Raw genomic sequence first — 26,290 nt, forward strand, 5'->3', positions numbered from 1 at the left:
AAGTGAAGCTCTTGTTGCTCCAGCAGTATTTCATTCCTATTAAACACACGTTCGCGGTCCTTTATTTATGGCAAGTAACCAATTGCAAAACAGTACGGCACACTTTGAAACAACATACACACATATAGAATAAATCTGGGGTCAATGGAACGGTCAATGCTTGGAACTTTGAATTCATATCGGTGTCACACGTTTAAAAAGCCGATTTGTAGTAAAGACTTGGGCATTGTTAATTGACTAATCGGAAAAAGTCATAGTCATGACTGTAATTAAACGCGTTTATATCGTATTTAAGTACTTGGTACATTATTCATTTTGACTTGAACTTAATTCTTTCTGTTAATCTAAAACATATTTCTACTCAGCTTGATTGCATCGAAAGCCTTCGACATGATGAGACAATACAAAGTATATTGCCTTTTGAAGGAAGCTTATTATTTGTCCAGTGTTATTGGGTCCATCGTAATGAAGTCCACGCTATCCGTCATGTCATCCGATGGATGGGCAATAAAGGAAGATGTGGAAGCCTGCAAATGATATCTGTGTGTTAGAGTATTTTGCATTTCCGTAAGTTTCAATCTATTTTATATCATGAGGGCACTTAACCTACAACACCTACGACGACCTGACAAAACCAGTCAAATGCAATTCTACTAAACGTTTATAACACCGGATTGATAGATGGAGAGGAGGAGAATGGGTTATGTTAATTATAATCAAATTACCAAACGATTTAGCCATTTTATTGAAAGATCGTGAATACGAGACCTACAGATAAAAAATATGCCTAAAACAACACATTTTATCCAACCATCTACCTTTCTCGAAAAGGGCTGTATAATGTCTTTAATGAATGAAAAAAGGAGTTTCTTACTTTAAAATTTAGAATTGAATTAGTAGAAAAACATTTACTTATTCGTTTCTACAACTTTCAACTTTTATAAAAAGTGTTTACATGATATATTATGGTATTATATAGTATCAAATGATTATAAAATACAGTCGGTGTAAATGCTCACATTTGTTGTTTTAAAGTAAACCAAAGTTCATTTTTATTATATAAACGTTTTAAATCAAGTAGTATATATTTAACTTCCAATGTTCACAAGTCCTTAACACATTGGAGCGATTTTTATCCAAATCATAGCGCTCGAATAGTTAGTTCATGAAGCATTCTATGTTAAAGAATCAATAGACAATTTAACCATTGTTTTATTTATAAAATCATTACTAAACAAAAGATTAATATACTGCAATAGACGTCTCATAAAAAAGTTAATTGGTTATTAATTCAATTGTTGTAATTATTTTTTTTATTTGAATGCTATGTGTTCCTATCACTAATATAGCAATACATTTGTAAGCACTAAAATTCTAAACCATACAATAAATATGTTCTATAATAAATATTACATTTTAACAGATTCACATATAACAGTTTTCAATAAACTTAAAATTTAATGATAAACTTAATACCTACTTACAAGTAGGGATGCAACGATAGATTACAATATTATAATGTAAGCTTCACAAATAATGTATTGTCACACTGTTTTAGAAGAGAAGCTAAAAGAGGAAAATAAAAAGAATAAAATAACATAGGAATATATCAAAAAAAGCATGTTGTATACATCTACTAATTCAACCATCTGTGTGTGTATAGTATGTGTTTAAATATGCTAGAAAAACTAAAAATTGAATAACATTTTTTTACATTACAACAGATAATACAAATGTCCAAAGTTTATTGATAATATGTGCATTGATATTCTCCTGCCATAAACTTTATTTAAGAAAAGATATATATGCACTGTTGGAGAATGTCCAGAAAACGCCATACATATATAATTTACAGCTATCCTTTAATTAGAACCTTGATTTGTTTGTTATTTACGTATTGGTTAATATATTCACACAAATTATATAACAAACGATTTTGTGCATTTAAGTCGACAGACAACTAAAACATGTCCAAGATTTTATTTATGAGTGTTTAAGTTTTGTTGCACCATTAATACAATTATTTTTAAAGAACGAATTAATTAAGCATTACATTTAGGCACTATTCACACATATGTGTACGTCATTTTTTTATTTAAACTATGACAAAGCAAAGATTGCAAAGATGTATGCAGGCAAACAAGCACTTATAATAAAAGCTTCCACTGTTACGACCACTTGTCTAAAGTTGCAAACAGAAAATTGTGTAATGGTGCATCGGTAATAGCTATTATTATAGATCTAAATAAAGTTAATACTTTCATCATCCCGACAAGTTAAGAAATTCAAGTGTCTAATTAAAAAGTAATAGACCTATAACAATTCAAGAGATATGTGTGCTCTATTATTACAAATTATTTGACATCTCGGTTGTTTAAACTGATTCAAATAAGTGTTTGCAAATATATTAAGAACCATGATCGCTTACAAAATTTGAAACACTGAAAAAAAGTGTAAAGTTCTTTAATCGTATCTTATGAATGTGATCATATATGTTTTCTCATAGCTCCTCTCGGAGTCGAGATTTTCTGGACAGGATGAACATTAGACGAGCCCACGGGTCAACATATACGCGATATTGATTGACAATATAGAAAAGCAGAATAACTATAAAAAGTAATACACAAACTGCAAAGCGAGTATATTTGAGTCGATCCAAGAAAAAAGGAAACGCTTAATTGACCATCAAATGTTTTAAATATGTGTACAAATTATTAATAAATATACTTTAGAATTCAATGTAGTAAGCGCTGATCAGACTTGTAACTGTTTTCTCGTGGAACGACTCATTAAAATTAAAAAATAATATTCTGAAATAACTTTGTAATTGGGTAAGATAACATGTTTATACATTACCAATAAAACTGTCGAATCTATATTTCAAAATATAATCCAATAATTACTTCAATTTAATAAATCTATTAATTTTGCTAATTGTACAACCTTAAATGTTTTGGTTAATGTTATAAATATAGAAAAATAATCAATGTTGGAAAAACTAAGGTCATGACAGAATTCTAGTTACCATTAGGTATTGTTGAAGACGCCTAGTGGGAAAAGCCTATACAATACACGAAGTAAATGCAAATAAACAATCAACACAACAAAAATAACACGTTGCAGAAGAAATTATAAAAAATACTAATATGATGTTATCGAGGCAATGAATTATGATTTGTAGTAAATTGTTGTTTCTAGTATCCCATGCTAACACACTCGTAATTATTACTTATTTTATCATGTAAATGTTTTGTAAAAATACACTGCTTAATGTGTAGTTTCCACTTATTGGAACATTTAATTGTTTTGCATAAGAAGATACACAAAGACCAAACAAAATGGTAGAAAAATAACTTACCGACGGACAGACCCAGACCACTGTCTCTGTCAACTTAAAAATCAAAAAATGAATGTTTTAAAACACCATATGGTATATTTTGTTGACCACTATATTAGAGTCAAAATCCTTACATAGGAAATAACTTTTATACACTGTTGCTCAATATAAACTAATACTATATTGCACGTTTGAACAAGTGGAATACACTACTTATGAATATCACAACATTCTTACGTTTAAGCAAGTAACATATTGCCGATACAAAAACGATGACTGAAAGTAACATGTTAAAGACAGACTGCAACGGTGCCAACGATATATGTTGCATGGTAAGGGAAAGTAAACAGTATAAACTAGAGCTCATTTGCGTACATTGACTAAGTTTGCCCAGCAAACGGTTGGGAACGTTAACTGGCAGCTGGTATATGACCGAACATGGCTTACAGATACTCATTAACCAAAGAGTAGACTTACGTTTACATTAAATTGTAAAGCGGGTTTGTCTAGCGTAATTTATAAATACCAAAGCTGTGACAAATAATCGAAAGGCATAAAGATTGTATGTTTATAAATTCTACTGTCACATACGTTAAATACGAACAAATAAATACGCGCATAAAATACTCGTCTCGTAGTTATACAAAACAACATACACGAAATAAACATACTAAATTTTCGTCCCGTGTGTTCTCTTTTCGGCACATCGGCAAGCTCTTTTAGCGCCAACATTTGTATATCCACAGCCTGTTTCTCAACGCTGTCCACAGATTTGCGTAGCTCACATGCTGCATCGATGATCTGTTTTAATAAAACGTACTTAATATTAATATGTGTTACATCTGTGTAATGTGCAACTTGGTGGGAGTTTCGGTGAGAAATTCAACCGGTATAAATGCCGTGTTTTTGTATTCACCATTTAAAAAGAGTTACCTGGCCAGCTTTAATTAAGTTTATCTTCTTTTCTAGAGTGTAATTATTACTTTATCTCAATCGTGTGTAAATGAACGCTTGTGTCAGAAACGTGTGTGTGTAAGTTTGCATTCAATATATAAGGTATTGATGTAATAGATAAACTTTCGTGTCTCTCCCGCGCGTGAGTACGTTATCATTCATATCTATCTATCTATATATATATATATATATATATATATATATAGGACTAAGTATTCCAACTTATAACTGGCGTTGTTATGTAGGCCAACAAGTTCGAAACAGACAGACATACATCTATTTAGTCAAAAAGACATTAATGCACACGCGATTGCCCCCAAAATATTAGTTTACATTTACAAAACACTAGTTGTTTTTCTCTGCGTTAAACTCAAAATACACGCGTATCCTAAACTTTTCCTACAGTCAAGAATAAAATGTTGACAGGGATACATTTTCAAAATTCAAGAAAAGACTTACCATCTCTGTTTTGAAAACAATATATTCCTTCTTAATGTCTGGTAAACGACTAATTTGCTGCTTGGTTTCTCTGTAAAACCTTGTACTTTCGGCACTGTTAGTTATTAGTTTATCTGTAGCGTCCTCTAGCGTTTTTTGAATATCATTTAATGTATCTAGTTTCGTGTTTGACCCACCGTATGCCATTGAGACTGATTTACATAAAAGTATCTTTAAACAATTATTTTACGATGTTGTTTTTCTATATAATTTTACTTGATCTTCTAATAGCTTTTCCATGTCTTAAACATACGCAAATTGCATAAGAGTGAGTTTTATCATAAGGATATATTTTGCCTTACGGTATGAAATTATTGTTTAAGTTTACGATTCGCACAGAATGTGTGATAGTTTTGCATAAGAAGCATTTCCTACTTTTACTTTATCACTTGGTTACTGATTGAATACCTGTACGCCGTAAATAAAACGATTGACTGAAAAAAAACAACTAAAACTATATGTTTCCTCGCACTGTTTGTTTATTTTAATTAACGTGATTATGCTCGTAACGTTAATCAAAGATAGATATCGCGTTTAGATAAATGAACTCATTAAGAATCACGACAGTCAATCCAATCCATCATACTGAAATACAACACTAATATGTCCATTAGACAAACTGTTATCACATGTTGTTGTTATTGTTTTTCTCAAAAATGTGTATTCCCTTTTGGTGTTGATATCTGAACGCTTTCGCCTAAGACTGATAGATATTATGACAAAGAATGTTATTTCATCTCCAAGTCGCTTAGTCTTCCTCTTCCTAGTTTTTACTTATAGCTAACCTTGTGTGTTGCAAATATAAGCGTAAACATGATCCCGATATGAGATAAACTTTTGCCTACGACATCCGTGTATATTTTACCTCGATTGAAATATATTCATTGTGCCTCAGATATAATTATGTATATTTGAAACCTTATTGAATTTAAAACTACAATGAAACATGATGACGTTTTGTATTGAACGAATGCGTATGTTCAAACGGACACTTTTTATTAAAAAAAAACAAAGCGTGTACATGAGAAGCCAGTGGGTTTTTCATACCGTGGCTGATGAAGTAAGCATGCAGGAAGTTTGACGACAATTTGTTGTAGGCGTGCTCTTCATCGAATTTATATAATTTAAGAAGTTGGAAAACCCAAGAAAGACAACATATTTACTATGAGCTGTTACATCGTACATGTTTAATATTGCACACTTTTTCTGCTACTGTTAGCACGCAATAGAATGAATTGCATTTGTTGTTCGTATCGTTAATTGAAATTGACAAAGTTTACCTATTAAATAACATATTATGACATGTAACATCTACTCGATATTACCAATCCAAAGCCTAACAAATAAAATGTATTATGTCCTGCAGTACATCGTTTGTTTAATTGCTTGCGAAAAAAAGATTCCGTCTAACTTTCTTGATTTATCTGTATTACTGTATCTATGTGTCCATCTTTATAAATGATTTATTACTCTTTACAGTGGGGGTACTCACTTGATGATCTAATGGAAGTCAAAACGGGGACGTCCATGCCAAGACAGATATTTTCGCCGTTCTATTAAAGAAAGTGATAAGCGTTTTTTTCTTATAAATATTTGTTCTTTATCAGGACTAAACTCGCTACGAAATTTCTTAGTGGGATCACACAATTACTGATCCTGCTCAATTTAAAATTCCAAGCGAAAAAAGTCGATATACATATATATATATATATATATATATATATATATATATATATATATATATATATATATATATATATAAAGTCGCTTTTAGCCGTTTATATAAAATAAAACGCTTTTATTAAATTTGCCATAGCTTTCGACCTCTCGGTCTTCTTCAGCGGCGTTTATTTGTGAATAAGCATATCATCTTTAGCGGAAGTGACGTTATATTATCGCACGTTACATTGCGCGCCAATTTTAGTCTTTTGTGTTTAGTCCATGTGGTTTGAACGTCCTCAGTTTGCGCTTCCAAAGTTGTTCGATGGTCTTCCGGTACTCGTCGGTTCCATTTAATTTTTCGAGTCCCATGACCCGGAAGTCTGCGACGCTGTGGCCGTTTGTGTAGAAGTGCTCGGCTACCGGGTCGTTGTGTCGAGTCCGTATGCGGGACAGGTTAAGAAGATGTCGCTGGTACAGGGTATCTCCTGTGTCTCCTACGTATACGAAGGTCTTACACCGTTCGCAGTGTACAGCGTAGACTACATTGGTGATTTGCTGGTGACCTCGTTCCGCACATTGTAGCTTTTGCCGGTGGTGTCTCTGAACTTTTCAGCCTCCATCATGTATGGACAGATTGCGCACCTCTGTGCCCCACAAGGTCCGCTCCTGTTGTGAACTCGGAAAAATATCCGGTTGTGCTTTTTATGAACCAATATGTCTTGAAGGTTGCAGTCTCTTCTGAATGCTGCTAACGGGGGTTCAGGAAAAACGTTTTTCATATGATCTGAAATGTGGAGTGTTGGCAGGTGTTTCCGGAGGGTATGGCCGACATTTGGCAGCGCTCTGGAGAAAGTGATAACGAGCGGTACCCTGGAAGTACTTTTTAAAGGCACTTTCGTATGCAGCAGATTTTCTCGCTTCTTGCTATCAACTTTCTTCAGCTCTGTCTCGACGAATCGGCCATTGTATCCTCGCTTCTGTAGATGGAAACTGCTTTTTCCGGTGTATTGCAGCAGGAATATTCGATGATCCCCAGAAAAACGAACTTGTAAGAACTTCTGTTACTAATCACATGCTGGACAACGAATTCACTTACAAGAACTATATTGATGGTGATTACAGTGTACACATAAACTGCATGAAACAAAGCGATGGCAACTCTCGCTCTTGGGCTACAGAGGCGGAAATATTAGCGGCTAAAACAATATACGACGTAGACATATACGTGAAACAATACAGCAATGGATGCTTTAGTTGGCTGCGATTTCCTGTCGAAAGAGAATCGCCAAACCGGAAGTTCATATGTATGCGGCTTGAAAATCAGCACTTTGACTTTATTCGGCAGCATGAAAGACCTACGTCCGTGATTACAAAAGAAACAACACTCTCCTCGGAGTAAATGCAAACCACAAGGTGCATGGCAAAAACAAAGACGAAACATGACGAAAACAAAATGAGTGTTGTTACCAACCTGTCAAAGAAGACGTTAACTGATGCTCAGATATCCCTGCTGTCGAAAGGACTGAAGTTCATACCGACTAGAAAAACAATAGACAAAGGAAAATTACGTACAGACTTGTCAGCGTGGGAACGCCGTATGCGCTTAAAAGAATATTTCTATTCAGAAGACGCTGAACATAGAACCAGGGAAGATGAGCATCAATACAAAAAGAAGACCTCGACGTGGACTCCAAAGGCTGGCCGCGACAAATGGCTGGACGCATATATACAAGCGGTAAAAGACGACATCATTTGCGGATTAAAACGAAAATTTAAATATAATCCAAGCAAATCGGAAGAACAGGCAATCAAAGAATTACTCGACAACGATGACATAGTAATTCGCCCTGCCGACAAGGGGTCGGGGATAGTGATAATGGACAGGGAAGACTATGTCAAGAAGCTGAAGTGTGACATGTCCGACAGTGAGACATTCGTCGCGGTGACGGATGATAAAACAAGGATTGTGGAAAACAAAGTGAAGAAAGTGGCCGATACCCTAACCAAGAAGGGGTCGATCGACAGTGACCTTAAAAGGTATCTCACCAGCGGCGGTGGAACTTCCGGTAAGCTTCAGGGCAACCCGAAACTTCATAAACCTGGGATGCCTCTCCGCACTATTGTAAACGGCCGCAATCACCCGACAGAGAAGATGGCGGAAATAGTGGAGAATGAATTACGCATTCATGTGACGTCACTTCCGTCGTATGTGAGAGACACAACCGACTTCCTAAACAAAATAACACAGCAGCCGTTACCAGACGGTAACATCACATTTTGTTTGGATGTAAAAGCTCTTTACCCCAGCATACCAAGAGAAGAAGCCCGTGCTGCAGTTTTTGAAGCTCTCAATCGGCGAGTGCAACCGGAAGTACCATCCAACGACATGATCACAATGATGGACACTGTTCTAAATAACAACACATTCAATGGAGACCACTACATGCAAAATGAAGGAACTGCTATAGGATCGCACTTAGGAATGAATTACGCATCGACCTACATGGGAGCCTGGGAGACAGAGTTATTTTCAAAATCAAGTAAACATTCAATAGCCTACTTCCGGTTTGTTGATGATGTTTGGGGCTTGTGGACACATGGTTTGGAGGCACTAAAGACATTCCATGCGGTTGCAAATAAAATCCATCCACGAATACAGCTAGAGCTCCGTTACTCCACAGAGCAGCTCGAATTTCTAGACACCATGACGTCTATTCGAATAGGAAGGCTGGTTTCAGACCTATATACCAAACCAACAGATCGGCACCTCTACGTGCACATGGACTCGTCGCATACCGAGTCTACGAAGAAGGCCATTCCGTACGGCTTAGGGGTGAGGCTGAAAAGAATATGTTCGGAAGAGACGGACTACAAAAAACACAGAGATGAGATAAAAGAGCAACTACAGAAGCGAGGATACAATGGCCGATTCGTCTAGACAGAGCTGAAGAAAGTTGATAGCAAGAAGCGAGAAAATCTGCTGCATACGAAAGTGCCTTCAAAAAGTACTTCCAGGGTACCGCTCGTTATCACTTTCTCCAGAGCGCTACCAAATGTCGGCCATATCCTCCGGAAACACCTGCCAACACTCCACATTTCAGATCATATGAAAAACGTTTTTCCTGAACCCCCGTTAGCAGCATTCAGAAGAGACTGCAACCTTCAAGACATATTGGTTCATAAAAAGCACAACCGCATGTTTTTCCGAGTTCACAACAGGAGCGGACCTTGTGGGGCACAGAGGTGCGCAATCTGTCCATACATGATGGAGGCTGAAAAGTTCAGCGACACCACCGGCAAAAGCTACAATGTGCGGAACGAGGTCACCTGCAAATCCACCAATGTAGTCTACGCTGTACACTGCGAACGGTGTAAGACCTTCGTATACGTAGGAGAAACGGGAGATACCCTGTACCAGCGACATCTTCTTAACCTGTCCCGCATACGGACTCGACACAACGACCCGGTAGCCGAGCACTTCTACACAAACGGCCACAGCGTCGCAGACTTCCGGGTCATGGGACTCGAAAAATTAAATGGAACCGACGAGTACCGGAAGACCATCGAACAACTTTGGAAGCGCAAACTGAGGACGTTCAAACCATATGGACCAAACACAAAAGACTAAAATTGGCGCGCAATGTAACGTGCGATAATATAACGTCACTTCCGCTAAAGATGATATGCTTATTTACAAATAAACGCCGCTGAAGAAGACCGAGAGGTCGAAAGCTACGGCAAATTTAATAAAAGCGTTTTATTTTATATATATATATATATATATATATATATATATATATATATATATATATATATATATATATATATATATATATATATATATATATATAAATGTGTGTGTGTGTGTGTGTGTGTGTGTGTGTGTGTGTGTGTGTGTGTGTGTGTGTGTGTGTGTGTGTGTGTGTGTGTGTGTGTGTGTGTGTGTGTGTGTGTGTGTGTGTGTGTGTGTGTGTGTGTGTGTGTGTGTGTGTGTGTGTGTGTGTGTGTGTGTGTGTGTGTGTGTGTGTGTGTGTGTGTGTGTGTGTGTGTGTGTGTGTATGTATACATTTATATATATATATAAGGTTGTTGTGAAATATAATTATCTCCCGCGATACAAAAAAATACTCATAATTTCACTGTATCTTCTAGATCCAACGTTTTTTTCGCTGTTTCTCTACCATAGTGTTAGGGTAGTTATGAATCCTGATCGGATCCTGCCCAAATACAACTATGGTTTCATGTTTGTAAATAAATGTTCATGTAACTGTCCCTTCTGTGTATGTAAAAACTGTTCCAACATTGGAAGTTGCGGTAAAAGTGTGGGGTATATAACTGTGAATGAACCATCTTTTTGTGGGGGATGGGGATTTCACAGTATATCTGCTTCATTCTGCATCGTAGCTAGGCGCACACGCCGAAGTCTGTTTGTATGTCTGTGTATCTGGTTGTTCACGCATATCTTTCTCCATATATATATATATATATATATATATTACTGATATACCTTGAAAGTGCGCATCATTTAAACATTAAATACAAGTAATAAAGGGTATAAATCGGCGAGAAATACTTGTTTCGGCCTGGACGTCTCCATCTTGATCTTCTCGCGAATTCCTTCTTCTTTAGCTTCATGGGGCGACAGTACGTATATTCAAATATTTAATGTAAACATATGTTTATCGCTATGAATAATATGAACCAAACACAAACAAAGAGCACTCGGCAAAGATTGGCTATGGTATTTTCGAAGCCTTGCATTATAATTTTTTTTCTTTAACATGTGTTACGTAACACGATATTGTTTCGCTTGTTATTATGTTCCCTTAGGCAGACAAATTTCTATAACAGATTGTGACATTGTCATAATAACAGGCGTAAACTACGATTGCGTCAAGAAATGTTGTATGGTTAAACTTAAAAATAATCTGCATTGGTACTTTATCTGTTGAAAAGTTAGGTTTATGTGGGCTTTTTGGTAGGGTTCGTTCTCTGTCTGGGGACTTGCTTGAACGAATTAAAAATGTAGGTGTCCTCTATAATTACTTCAATAGTTTATCACATAGTACAGCACATGGTATATCCCATGATATATCGAATTATACATCGCTTGGTGTATCATAAGCCATATTACATCATATATCGCATGGTTTATTACATTATATACCAAACGGCGTATTACCTGGCATTTAAAGAACTACGTGCTGTAGTTTATGAACATTGCATAATATATATTTTAATATTAAAAATATTATAGCATTTTATAACTCGTAAAGCAAATAATGTAATCCTATGTCTTTATGTATCACGTGGCATGGTATATGGTATATCACACGGTATTTTACTTGGCATGTTGATGGTATATCACCTGCTGAATCATATCGTGTATGGTGTATGGTACATATGGAATATATGTGTGTTTATTTACAAAATATATAAACAGATCTTTTGAAATAGAATGGTTTGCCGCTTACAAATTAATCTAACCGATTTTTGATTTTCAGACAAATTAATGGAGATTTGTCCTGCTGCCATTCTTGTAACCAAAAAATAAAAAATACAAAGTCGTATTGATATTAATTAAATCATGCAATATACGTTTATAACCGTCTCCTCAACATTTTGTACTTATGTAATTTTGTTTGTTTTATGGGAGAAAAATATCTTCGAAAACGTTTCACTGAACAATTCTCCGAAATGAAAAGCTTTTATTTGTTCAGGGGTATGTATTCAAAAGAGTGTATTTAATACATATATTTGTTTATATTAAAACATAAACAAAATGAAATCAATGCATATGTTTCAAATGTACAACACATTTGCATTTTTGCTGATCTTTTTACATAATAGTACAATTCATTTTAAAATATTGATTTCAAACAGAAAGAGAAATGTATGTACAATTTATGATATGTATACGTTTGAATGGTATTGCTGCAAAAGAAACGCTCTTATATATTTCTTCACCCGATGAATACCATTAAAGCTAGCATGAGCTTTAAACATTGTCTTCTATAAATGGGACATTAATGATGGTTAAATATAGAAAGTATACACAAACAGTGTACCGATAGCTAAAAATATTTTCGGTATTTATGCGATAACAAAAGTCTCAATAATCGGGGCTCTAAATGCATGGTTTGCAATTCAAGTATAATACAACTTTTTCTGCATTTATTTACTTGGTACATCGAAGTAACTTAGTAGCAGTTGTAAATCATTTAAAGTTAATATAATACACAAATGTATAAAAAATATAATAGCAGTTGTAAGCATTTGTTAAAAACAAATAAACTGAACATATTTTTCTTACACAATGTTGCTGGCGTTTTAAAAACGAGAAATTCAAAATATTTCTGACGACATCATGTTCTTCAATAAGTAAAGAAACAATGCGTTATTTGTAAAATCTTATTATTGTATTAAAAACAATACAATGGATAACAAACGGTATATACAAATTCAAAACAAAAGCAAAATTTAACAATATTATGTATCCAATAAATGTACAGAAAAATATAATAGCAGCAGAATTGAGTGTGTAGAAAAATACAAGTTATACATTTCAAATGTTTATTATCAATATATACATTATTATATACAATTAATATATATTAATTCTAAGTATATTACCATACCATTTATATGTTATATTTATTAGCTTTTCGTTACGAATATGAACTATGTATTTTTCCTTTAAGTATACAACTGTCATGTAAGTAAATTCCAGCCATATAGTACGCTTAATATAAAGAATATGGCTTAAACCCACACGTAAGCATGGACAAACTCTTCATACAAAGCTCGCGAACTGTTCACGTGTAATGCTGCAAATATTTACATGTTTGAAGTAGTTTACAATGGCCCCTGTGTTATGCACAATCCCATTATTTCGTTATGATCTGATACTGAGTTGACAAATACTAAATAACACCTTGCGGTCATAGACCACTGGGAAGCGGACAACGACAATGAGCGAGGTCTGGTATAGGGGAAATAACCCTGGGTTATGGTGAGGTTAGGGTTAGGGTTAGGGGTCGGGTTAGGGTTAGAGTTAGGGTTAAGGCTTATCCTAACCCAAATCCGACCCCTATTCCTAACCCTTACCCTTGCCCTAACCCTCTAACCTCCCCATGTACATAACAATACCAGGCTTCGCTCGTTGTCGTTGTCCGCTTCCCACAGGGGTAGCTGTCTGGTCAATAATCACAATTTAATAGACCTCCATATCTTCTCGTGAATGCAGCATTGCTTAGTTATTTCGTGGAGCAATTTAAACGCCAAATACTCAACCGCTTTTTTAATTATATATGTAACATTTTGTTAAAATTGAAAGTCTTTTGTCAAGACAGATTGTCAGAAACTTAATAATGTATAGATATAAGCCAATTTAGCCATAATAATAAATGCATATTCATTTTAAATATGTTTACAATGTTATGCTAATTTAAGGTAAACAATTAATTATTAAGCAGGTACTGATAAAATAACACCCCGTCAATACGTTGGCATGTAAAGAGTGTTCGGTAGTGTACTGGGCCACATAAGTAAAACAAGCATTTTGACCACAACGGTGTTAAAGAATGTTTCCCTAAAATACAAACAATAACGATTTATGCTATGAAATGCTATATCTTTATCACTCAAAATCACTAATAAAGAGAATTAACTATTCATGCATTGGCAGTGCAATTAATTTGCACACTGTTCGTTTCTTCAAATTGTACATAATACGTCTTCAATCGTGTCATTCAATGTAAACGAAAATAACTTAAAAATAACAGAAAATGAACATAACTTTTAAAAAGTGCCATGTACTGCGATTTGTATAGTGCTTTGTCTCATGGTTTATTCATCCCACCTCTTACACGTTCGATCGTTAATGAAAAATAACACACACCAACACACACTTACCTTTATGTATTGAGAGATTGATTGTGAGCTAAGCGCGAGGTTCGGAACGCCTTTTAACTGGTTTCAACCCCTAGCTTTACTAACACCGTATAAAGGCCGTGATAACATAATTATTCATTATTGCTATGTTTGTGCATTTTGTAATTTGTGTTGTTGCCAGTTGTGCACCCTTAATGTAAAGTGATTATAGCAAGTGGATTAGAATGAGGTTTGGCTCGCCTTCAAACCGGTTTAAATCCCGATTGTTTTACACTTAACATTAAAACGCTATGGTTAATGTTTAAACATTATGTGTTGGCACGTGTTCGCTTACCTTTACTATTGTTTGTACTGTTATAGTCTACAGTAAATCTTATCATGATAATATTTGTAGAATTAAGTATAACAACATGTGTGTGTAGGACTCATATATGATGTTAAAGTCCTTCACAAATGGTTTATGTTGCAATCGTCGTCGGAACCCGAACTATTGATCGGATTTTCCTAAAAAGGAAAGTTGTTATATTCGTTTGCAATCATAGTAAAATGTGTTAGACAACGACGGAGATTTCTATAGGTTTGGAACAGTGCATCAACATGTTAATTGCAATTAATGCGAGAAACATTAAAAATCTGTATAAAATATTAATAACAAGAGATAAGTGTTTTTATTATCATGTATATCTACTCCAAGATTAACTAAAAACAAGAGTGCCAAACTGTCAAAAGATACGCCCGTTTGAAGGTTTTTGACAACTTGATAACTTTACCATTTGAGAAGCAAATAATAAATTTTTGAAAATTAAGCAACAAATAACAAAAAACCATTTGAGTGACACCATGCTATACCCTTGAAATTCACTTATTGTCACAGTGACCTAGTTTTTGACCTGGAATTACCCATATTTAAACTTGAAAAAGATATCATTTAGACACAACTTCTGACCAAATTTGCTGAAGATCGGATGAAAACTTCTTCAATTAGAGAGCGGAAACCATGCTAAATGCTTGAAATGAACTGAGTGACCTCGTAACCTTGTTTTTGGCCCGGCATGACCCATATTTAAACTTGACCTAGATATCATCTACACTCAACTTCTGACCAAATTTGGTTAAGATCGGATGAAAACTACTTCAATTAGAGATCGGACACCATGCTTAATGCTTGAAATGCACTAAGTGACCCTGTGACCTAGTTTTTGACCCGGCATGACCCATATTTGAACATGACCAAGATATCATCTAGACACAACTTCATGACTAAATTTGGTGAAGATCGGATCGAAACTACTTCAATTAGCGATCGGACACCATGCTAAATCCTTGAAATACACTAAGTAACCTCGTGACCTAGTTTTTAACCCGGCATAACCCATATTTAAACTTTACCTAGATATCATCTAGACACAACTTCTGACCAAATTTGGTGAAGATCGGATGAAAACTACTTCAATTAGAGAGCGGACACCATGCTTAATCCTTAAAATGCGCTAAGTGACCACGTGACATATTTTTTGACCCGGAATGACCCATATTTGAACTTGACCTAGATATCATTTAGACACATCTTCTGACAAAATTTGACGAAGATCGGATGAAAACTACTTCAATTAGAGAGCGGACAACATGCTAAATCCTTGAAATGCACTAAGTTACCCCGTGACCTAGTTTTTGACCCGGCATGACCCATATTCAAAGTTGACCTAGATATTGTCTAGATACAACAGCTGACCAAGTTTGGTTAAGATCGGATGAAAACTATTTGAATTAGAGAGCGGACACTGCAGTGGACGCCGCCCGCCTTCCGCAGCCCGCAGCCCGCCAAGAGTGAAACTATTATTCGTCCCGTTTTCAACAGGCGTATAATGGGTCTATCTGGTTTCTTTGTTATAGTATATATATTGTTATATATCAGTCGCATAAACATCAATACAAATGTGCGCCTATGTTGGCAGCTTAAAAGACATCATCTTTGATAGAAAACCAGTACCACATGGAAGGGATTATATTGAGCGAGAAATAATAAATAAAAATACTAACATGCACTTAATTTGAATCTAGCTGTAAATGTATTGACCCAAATTGTAATACTGCCATGAATTGACATTGGTTGCAAGTTGAAACGGACATAAATCGGTTAATGTGGTTAAAAATATGACATCATTATGTTTATTTTTCTTAAGTTTTCCCACAGTTGCGGTTAAAGTTTTAAACAGGTTAATGTAAATCTTAATAGCATACTTACCACAGGCTCACCCGCAAAGCCCGAAGATGAGATACTGTTTTCATCGGACGGATGCATACCATCCGACTGAAAATATATACGAAACATGTTCTTCTAATTGAATCTAATTGAAAGGAGTGGAATATTTATTAACACTTGAAATAGGTCAAGAAGAATGAATTCAATGTCGACCTACATATGGAGCACTTGATTTAACCCAAGTAATTAACGAAACCAGGAATAGGATAGACTTAACGCTATTATGTAACACGAATGGCCATACAAAAAAATCGCACAGACTAATAAACAATACACTACCCAGTGATCTTTGAAGAATGTGTAATTTGATTTTGATTTTCTAATTTTGTTATTAAATACAATTCAGTTCAATTGCAAATTAAATAATATTGGCACATTGACAATGTTGTTGTTGATGTTGTTTCGCAAACATTTCTCTCTTAAACAGGAAGAAATCATCAAAGTTTGTGTTATTTCGGAAGTCATTCGTTGAGACATGAATGGGAAATACTAAGTGTGCACTAGATACTTATGTTTATATGATGTTAAATTGGTCCAACTTACAAATAAGAAAGTAATCTCTCGCTTTGACATTGACATTGTTTTATTTGTTAATTATGCCATGAAATAACATATGATTTTCAAAATCCTAGGGAGTTTACATTAGTGTCTATTATATTATATGGTAATAATAAGGGAATTTACCGAAATGATGTAACACTAAACGTTGATGAGCGTACAGCAATAAGACAGAAAATCGTAAATATGTATCGGGTTATATTACTCAAACAAACATTAAAAATGTAAAATATGCGCTTCTTTCGTGAGGTATCTATTGCTATTCATTTTAGCCTATGAATTGCATGCTCTAGTTAAATTCACATGTGCGTTTATAAAATAACAAAAACATGTACACGGTATGACAATCATTTAAAAACAAACCGACCAGTTTTGGTAATCCCCAGATAAAAACGTTTGTTTCTTGAAATTGTATTTTTGCCATAAATAGTTTTGTGTGCAGGTTATACTAATTATGATCTTACTCATCTAGGGTGTTGAATAATTAAAGAGCGATTTGCTGTCTATTACAGTACACATATGTTTTCATAAAAATGTTGATGTCTTGTGCAAGAAAAAGCAAGTGGACCTAATAAGTAAAAATCGAATGTTCAAAACAACGACGAAATGTTCCTAATAACGCGCTTTATTGAATACTTAGACAATTAAAGTCTCTATAACGCTCAAAATCAACGAACATTTCGTAAAGTATTTCGTAACATAAAGTGAACACCTAAACAATCAGTGTTCCTTATAGCAATAGCCACAATTACAACGCTAGATGTGGTATGATTACATAGATTTTTGTAGATACAAAATGCTCGTTTTTATTAATTTGTGGACACAATAAATTCCATGTTAATTTCCTGTGAACATATTTATTCATACGTGAACATATTTATTCATACGAGACACGAACACTAAAACGGTAACATATTAAAACCATAATAAAAACGAGCATTTTGTATCTACAAACATCTATTTTACCAGACCACATCTGGCGTTGAAATTTCGGCAATCGTCATTATGAACTATGATTTTTAATTGTTAAGCTTTATTTTACGAAATATTGTACGAAATTTTCATTGATGTTGAGTAGTAATGTTACTTTAATACTCCTAATTCTCTACAGTGACCGTTCTGGTTCGCTGACTCAAACTGAAATCACTTTATGTTAAATCTTGAGTTGAATGTATTGCATATAATAGTTGGTTGCATGTAATAGTGACTTCGCTTTAATAAAAGACAAGCGAGTGGTAAAATGACTGCTCTCCTGATCATGTTTCATTGTCATCTATAAGCCTATAAATATATATTACCAGTACCACATACGAGGAAAAGACAGCGGTTTGGGATGAAATATATCATCTCCGTGTAAGATGACAAAATGTCTAAAAATAGAACTTCAATATAAGCCAATAAAATTGCGTCTGACACTTTTATTATTTGTTTTTCAATTGGTTAAACACATGATCAAATATTTAATGAAATATATACATTTTAATGAAATAAATGCATTATTTTTTGTTCGATGACATCAGGGATAGATACGATCACAACAAACAGAAAACACAACGCATTTTATTTATAGCATTGTGTCGAATATATATGACAGACATATCAGTCATTTTATTACAGCAAGATTTATGTTATGAAAATATAGATTACTTATAGTGCTGAAATGTTTTTGCTGGTGAGCTAGCTTTGTTCATATGATATTTTTGAGTTTGTTATATTGTGGTATGTATTTTACTCATACACAAGGTAAATTTGTCACTTTCCTAAAATAATTGACACTCGGGGAAACGTGCCACTTGACTGAAATAATTGACAATCGGGAAAACTTGTCACTTTCCTGAAATAATTGACACTCGGAAAACTTCTCACTTGCCAAAAATAATTGACACTCAGGGAAACCTGTCACTTGCCTGAAATAATTGACACTTAGATAACAAAGAATGGTGCTCCGTTACGGATGTCTCTGAGTTTTTATTGTGTCTAAATTGTAAACCTCGATTCCATTAAAAAGTGTATAAACAAAACATTGTTTCCATAATGCAAATGATTAAATTCAACTGATTAGCGTTGATAACACTTTTTTATTTGGATCACGGCATTTGAGGGCACACATAAGATTTTGTAAAAAGCATTCATCTCCATCTGCTCGGTTCCAATTGCTTATGAATCAATTACAAACATGTTCTGTCGAATTAATGCGAGCTCTGTGTACCTAAGTCCTATAAAACCGCAAAGAAATCTCTTTCATTGGACATCTCAACGTATGATTCCTTTTGTTAAAACCTTCAATCTTAACGTAAATAACGCGAGACTTTAATTTGTTCAAAAGGCGAAGAGACATCCAATATAATAAATACTTACATAACCATTGTAATAATTAAACAGGAGCTGGTTGTAGTTATGAACGTTTAAAACAAGTATTCATATTGACCGAATTAATGTATGACTCTCGATCAGGTATATAAGGGGAATTTTAATGACGTAACTAAAATAACATAATGATATTAATATGTGTCACGTTCACACATCTTTACTATTGGTCGTATGAACGGCCTTGATGAAGTTCATCAATATAAGTATAACCTTACCGTGCTGTAGACCGTGTCAACCGTAATAGTTTGGTGACGATAGCGCGATAAACATAAGGAAAAAAACCCATGCATGTGTTCGATAGAGCTTTTGATACAATACGATATATTATCTTGAATCGCACTGGTGCACCCATATGTTTATTGCAAAGGATAAAACAGGTGAATACTGTTTGCATATTTTCAGCCTCGACAACAATCCGAATTTTAACCACCAATGAATATAGCTAAAATAACGTTGAAAAAACACAATATTCTCAGGCTATCATAAATCAGGTTTCAATTGCGTTGTTTCTATAAGCTATTTATAGACGGTAAATAAAACGAGAAAGTGAACTGCAACTGATACGAATATGATATATTTTTAAAAAAAGATTAAGATGTGGTAACAAAATGCCATATATATGGACGCACTCGATACTCAGATTCGAAAGGTTATTTCCTACCACGTGTTAGTTTACATAACAAAACGCTCAATCAAAGTGTGCGGTGTCATTTTCATACACGATATACGATAACGTCTAGTTATATATTCACAACGATTTTCTGTTTGAGTTACTGAAGAGTAGATATTGTTACGGTAATAAAGGTCTTATCGTGATTTCTGTAGTATCATAATTTAAATCAAAATCGCAAATACCTTCGACACATTGAATAAGAATTGTAATTGGTAACAAAAACTGGATTCATCACGTGACTCAACATTTTCGGGTTGGTTTTAAACTACGATATATTTTTCCATCGAATAATAGTTAAGCATTTATGTTGATTGGATGGTGTGCACATTGTTTTAGCAATAGTGGTAGTAGTAATAGTAGTGGTGGTAGTAGTAGTAGTAGTAGTAGTAGTAGTAGTAGTAGTAGTAGTAGTAGTAGTAATAGTAGTAGTAGTAGTAGTAGTAGTAGTAGTAGTAGTGGCAGTAGTAGTAGTAGTAGTAGTAGTAGTAGTAGTAGTAGTAGTAGTAGTAGTAGTAGTAGTAGTAGTAGTAGTAGTAGTAGTAGTAGTAGTAGTAGTAGTAGTAGTAGTAGTAGTAGTAGTAGTAGTAGAAGTAGTAGTAGTATGAATAACACCTTGAATTATACATTATATTTCTGTTATTGTTATCGTTGTTTTTGTTGTTGCCCCATGAACATATGTTTAATGTTAGTCTGGTCAAATAAGAATGATAAACATATCGTGCAGTTTTGCGATATTGAAATTGTTATCGATATTAAAATTGGCGTTTGCGCGAACAGCGGTCGCTGTTACGATGCAAAGAGTAAACCTGCAAACCTATTTCCTAAATGTTTATCCCTCCACGTGTATTAATTGCATACGATTTCAATGGCACATGGTACCTTTTTGCACCAAAGGGGCTACATATACCCACAGATGAATACTAAGCGTGCGTCTTGAATGTATTAAATGTACCAATGCATACAGATGAAGAAAACACGAATGCCAAAACATAACTCGTGTTCAAACTCACCCATATTATTCTTGTGTATTAGTATGTGTGGGAAATCTATTTAAACGAGTAGGTGATATGTTTCAAGGTCATATGAATGCACAGAAATATGGTTCATCTATAAAATGTGTAAACATTATCAAGTTAGCGATGTATCTATGTAGAACACAAGGTGTAGGAAATATTGCATATACGTAACACCTACATAGCTCATAGCCGTTTAGTAATGATATATGCAAACATTGAATATATATATAGGGGGATATAGAGAATAACAGGTTACTGCTATCGTTTTGTAATATATCAGGCGAGGCTTTGAAGAATATTTCATTTGTGCCGAGCAAGATATATTACAGAACGATGGGACAGTGACCTGTTTTTCTGTTTATCATACCATATTTTTCTAAAATCTGCAAAACAATCAATTGTTTTATTTAAAATGTACGGATCCCCGCTGATTTTGATGATCCGGCTTTTACACGTTGACATACATGTAGCAACGGCGTTTGAAAAGACGACACGAATAATCGCTTATTTTAAACATCGTATACAGAAAAAAAGTTGTTTGCACTACGAATGGAAAGAGTACAGCCGCTTTAATTATAAACGTCTTGAATTGAGGATCAGGAATGGACTGCAGCGACCAATTTAATCGAAGAACACACTTCACCGAATAGTTTGGAGACGCCATTTTGGAGATGTGTATTGAAATTGATATTTTGATGATGGTGTCAATATTGACATAAGCGTGTTAATTCGTTTGTTTAAATAGTTGAAGATTAACATACAGTTACCATTTGTCTTGACTTTCTGTGCAACACTTGCGAGTGCAATGACTATATCGATATTTAAGATTTATTGTCTCGTTGATGACGTCGTTTAACTTCTGTAGCGCGGGCTGTGGTGATTTTTAAAAAATAAACGTTTTTGTGATTTATGACTTTAAACTAAAATAAAATATGAACGTTCTTGGTATCAAATTGTTTGTTTTGTTGAACCTGATTCATGTTATTAGAAATTGTTGACTTTATTGCAAATCCAAACATTGACTGATATAAGAACTTCCTGTTGACCATGATATAAAAATATATCAGGCAACGTTATATCAGGCAGATATGAATGCGGTGGTATGATATAGAGAATACTAGGTTAGCGTTGAATACAGAGAAGTTTATGTTGCGAGGCTTAGAACGCCGGGAGCGCAAGCCTTGGCGAGTATATTCCATAAGGTGTTATGCCGTCAATGTCGCGGTAAAAAATGGGATAAAAACGTGTATCCACACAGCAAAAATCAAACTATTGTAGTACTGAATATCGTAAACAATCAAACTCCAGGACAGCATATACAACACTTACCGAAACCCTGACGAAAAGGCATGTCTGTAACTTGAGTAATTTAAACATTATACCATTCTTATCATATTATATATATAATTATTTATAAGTATATATCTTATCTCTATTAATACATTCTCTCATAATATATTTTAATTATTAATATATATTGCTAGATTAATTTCTACTGATAAAGCTAGATTTCTGCTTTGTTTATAATTGTTAGAAGCAGAACATGGGCCTTAACAGTCCGGCTTTAAGGAATGTCTGGTCCATCCATGAGGTTCTCCACTCACTAAATCGATTCAGTAAAAAAAACGGCATAAACTTCTCACATGTATAGACATTTATGTACTGATCACTGCTGATGAGGGACTATGAAATGTGACTCAAACGGGGTACTTCAACACAGTGATTTAATACACCGGATTGGGAGGTGGTTAAATAAAGGGCAGTAAAGAGAGTTAGAATAGGCATTAAGCTATTTACTTTACCAGCGAATATAAATATCCGTACCTTACGCAGAAGAACTTTGGAATCTGGAAATAGAAAAGAAACCAAAATAAAAGCAACGTTATATTTTCTAAATTGTTGGTAATAATCTTTCGCATATAACTATATCAATAATTTGCAATATTGTTGAATTATTGTTTATTGTTTTATTTAGACAGGATATTCAGTGAAGGGTTTAAACTGTTAAATAATCTTCGATCAAAACTGAATATTACAAAATGTTTACATGCGCCTTTCTTGTTAACATCTCGAACAAAGAAGCGATAAGTTGATCATTATCAGTTCATTTCAGTTCACCGGTTTTAATTGCATTGCATTAACACTTTAAATTGACGTTCGCCAATTTGATAGACGTATTAACTGCTTATAATTGTGAAATAAAGTTATGTTGCATTGACCTATTTATTTTAAGTACATATCGAAATTCAAACGTGTTAAGTAACCTGGGACCGTGTTTATTCGCCTTGTAAGAAGCTTAATAGGCCTTGCAAGTGAAATATAGATCTTATCGATACAGATTTAAAGGCACGTGTTTATGCGGGACTATTTTTGAAGCGCTTTTATATCTAATAACAATCATGTGTACGATAATCGATTTGCTTTGACGAAACTCATCCGTCCTTTCGACGACTAACAACCTCGTAACTTAATTACTTAAAATCAGAACTAAAAATCGTTTTTATTCTTCAATAACCAACGCTGACCTGGCCAACTTAATCATTAAAATATCAAACATCATATTACTTACCGGCTGAAAAGATGGCACTGTCGAGGCTTACTTCTGAAACATGAAGATAAAATAACTCTCTTACCTACTTAAAAATATCACAACACGTTCTGTTAATGTTATACTCGATAGTTTAATATTTGGAATACTTGTACACTTTGTTGTTCAAAAAAGCCAATCAAAGCTATACACTATAAAGGCAATAACGTTAAATATATATTTCTATTATATTCATATATTTTTTTTATTAATTGTCAAATATGAACGAATAATATCCTCTAAGCGATGTCTTAATGAAACTGGTATGTGCAAAAGTCTGATAAGACTTTGTGTTTGATTCATTCTATTATTGACAAAATTGACGCATTGAATGACCTCTTGAACGGAGCAGAAAACACACTTTAAACCTTCCGCAATTTAAAGTCGTAAAATGCATTCCGTTGTGTCACTATGTTGCTTAAACAAACACACTATCAACAATTTACTGCATAATCAAAAACTGAAAAGTAGAACATTCTTTACTGATGTGTGCAACCAACAAGCCAAAAGTCTACATTATAATTTGTTATTAACGTTTAAGTACAAACCCATGATATTTGTAAAAGGTTTTGTTAAGAAATTAAGTATAAAATCAGCACGTTGACATTCATGATTAGGTTAGAGCTTGCTTTGCTCAGTGATTTGCCTATTTTAAGGTCAAAACTAAAATTTACGAATGTAATGATGTTCTTTTAAGTTGTAGTAGTTGTTAGTATCGCTTATATTGTTATTAATATGTTATCACGTTTTTCTCTTGTTAATCTTCGCAAGGAAATAAATTATGAATACATTTAGATTTGTTGTACTGATTTCAGTACATTGTCTGCTTGGGATCAGGAACACTAAAACGTTAACGTATTATAAAAGACCAGTGGACGTTTCGCTTTTCAAAACAAAAATTAGTCAATTAAAAAACAAATTCTCTTTAACCCAAAGAAAAGCATACAATCACAATATTTTGCATCATATTAAATAGTAGAAATGCATTATATTATTTGGGAAAAAAACAGCCGAAGCAAATCCCACTGGAATGCATCTATGAGGATATATGATATGTCATGTCAAAAACATAAATTACGAGTATTGCTTACGAAAAAAGTATTTTATTGCATATTGTATGTTTACCACCAATATCGTAACGAAATACGGTATTTAATTCGCAAAATTGTAGGTTCGTAATTTTTGTCACGGTTGTTTTGAATGTAAAGACGTTCGGTAAACACTAACCATTATGTAAAGGCTTCCTTTGGCGTCCAGTCGATCCCTCCTCTTTTGGGCGGAGTTGCACTAAAAGTTTGACTTCTGTGCTTAAAGTTAGATTTTCCATTTCTGTTGCCACTTTCTTTAAATCAGCCAGGAGTGGCAGTATCTATAAAAACATTTCTTTATAATAACCATGCACAATAATAGAAAATGCGCTATTAGCATCCTCATCCGAAAAATGTTGGTGACGACAATTATGATTATTGTTATGATCGCGATGCTGATAATAATAAATGAACATGATTTCCTCATCATATTTGAAATAAAATATATTAAAAGAATTCGCCTTTCATATTCTCTAATTTACTTTAAATGATTACCTAAGTTTAGGAACATGTTAGATCTTCCTCTTTCGATAGATTTTACTAGATTAATGCAGCTACCCTGACACTGAAATCGCTTGTTTTTTTTATCTATGTTTGTGACGATCTTTAAATAAACAAGTTTTCACTTCCTAGTTCAAATCGGCGAATGAAAAATAGATAATCAAGTGTATTTTTTCTTTTCAACTTTGCATTTATTTTGTTTTTATTTGCGGCTTTTTGTTCACTGTTGTTAAACGATCCGAATGTGTTCATAAAATTCTGAAATACGCACAATTCCGAGGAACGCAAACAAAATATGGACGTCGTATCCTTCGCACAATGCATCATGTTTGTAACAAAAACTTACATTTGTTATTCGTGTCGTTTTGTATTACTGTATTTTAGTCTATAAATCAGTCAATCAGTCCATCAATCCAACAGACAGTTAGTCGGTCAGTCAGTCAGTCAGTCAGTCAGTCAGTCAGTCAGTGTGTCTGTCTGTCTGTCTGTCTGTCTGTCTGTCTGTCTGTCTGTCTGTCTGTCTGTCTGTCTGTCTGTCTGTCTGTCTGTCTGTCTGTCTTTTTGTCTGTCTGTCTTTTTGTCTGTCTGTCTGTGTGTCTGTCTGTCTGTGTGTCTATATTTCGTGTGTCAGTCTGTGTGTATGTCTGTGTGACTGTTTGTCTGTCTACGCGTCTGTCTGTGTGTCTGTCTGTGTGATCGCATGTCTTATATCTGCCTTATGTTTGTGTGTATGTGTGTGTGTGTGTGTGTCTGTCTGTCTGTCTGTCTGTCTGTCTGTCTGTCTGTCTGTCTGTCTGTCTGTCTGTCTGTCTGTCTGTCTGTCTCTGTGTATGCCTGGAAGTGCCTGTATTTATGTGTGTCTATGTGTCTGACTATCTGTGTATCTGTCT

The 26,290-nt window shown here is 34.3% G+C and overlaps 1 protein-coding gene across 2 annotated transcripts in view; it reads right to left on the bottom strand.

The window, feature by feature from the left end:
• The window catches only part of LOC127848734 (uncharacterized), a 26,410-nt gene extending 1,236 nt beyond the window's left edge, over positions 1-25,174 (bottom strand). Inside the window, exons 1-8 of one of the 2 annotated variants that reach the window (XM_052381342.1) lie at positions 25,039-25,174; positions 23,794-23,826; positions 23,049-23,071; positions 16,590-16,655; positions 4,009-4,138; positions 3,359-3,391; positions 2,857-2,873; positions 1-527 (exon numbers count right to left, since the gene is read on the bottom strand). The exon at positions 1-527 is cut by the window's left edge and continues 1,236 nt beyond it. In XM_052381342.1, the coding sequence (XP_052237302.1) occupies positions 435-527; positions 2,857-2,873; positions 3,359-3,391; positions 4,009-4,138; positions 16,590-16,655; positions 23,049-23,071; positions 23,794-23,826; positions 25,039-25,138 (495 nt within the window). In that variant the 5' untranslated portion in view covers positions 25,139-25,174 and the 3' untranslated portion in view covers positions 1-434. Of the gene's footprint in view, positions 528-2,856; positions 2,874-3,358; positions 3,392-4,008; positions 4,139-4,750; positions 5,659-16,589; positions 16,656-23,048; positions 23,072-23,793; positions 23,827-25,038 lie in introns of those variants that run through there. The other variant, XM_052381343.1, reaches the window with a different exon arrangement.
• Positions 25,175-26,290: the final 1,116 nt, after the last annotated feature.

Source organism: Dreissena polymorpha, chromosome 10 (genome assembly GCF_020536995.1).
Source record: "Dreissena polymorpha isolate Duluth1 chromosome 10, UMN_Dpol_1.0, whole genome shotgun sequence".
Taxonomy (NCBI): Eukaryota; Metazoa; Mollusca; class Bivalvia; order Myida; family Dreissenidae; genus Dreissena; species Dreissena polymorpha.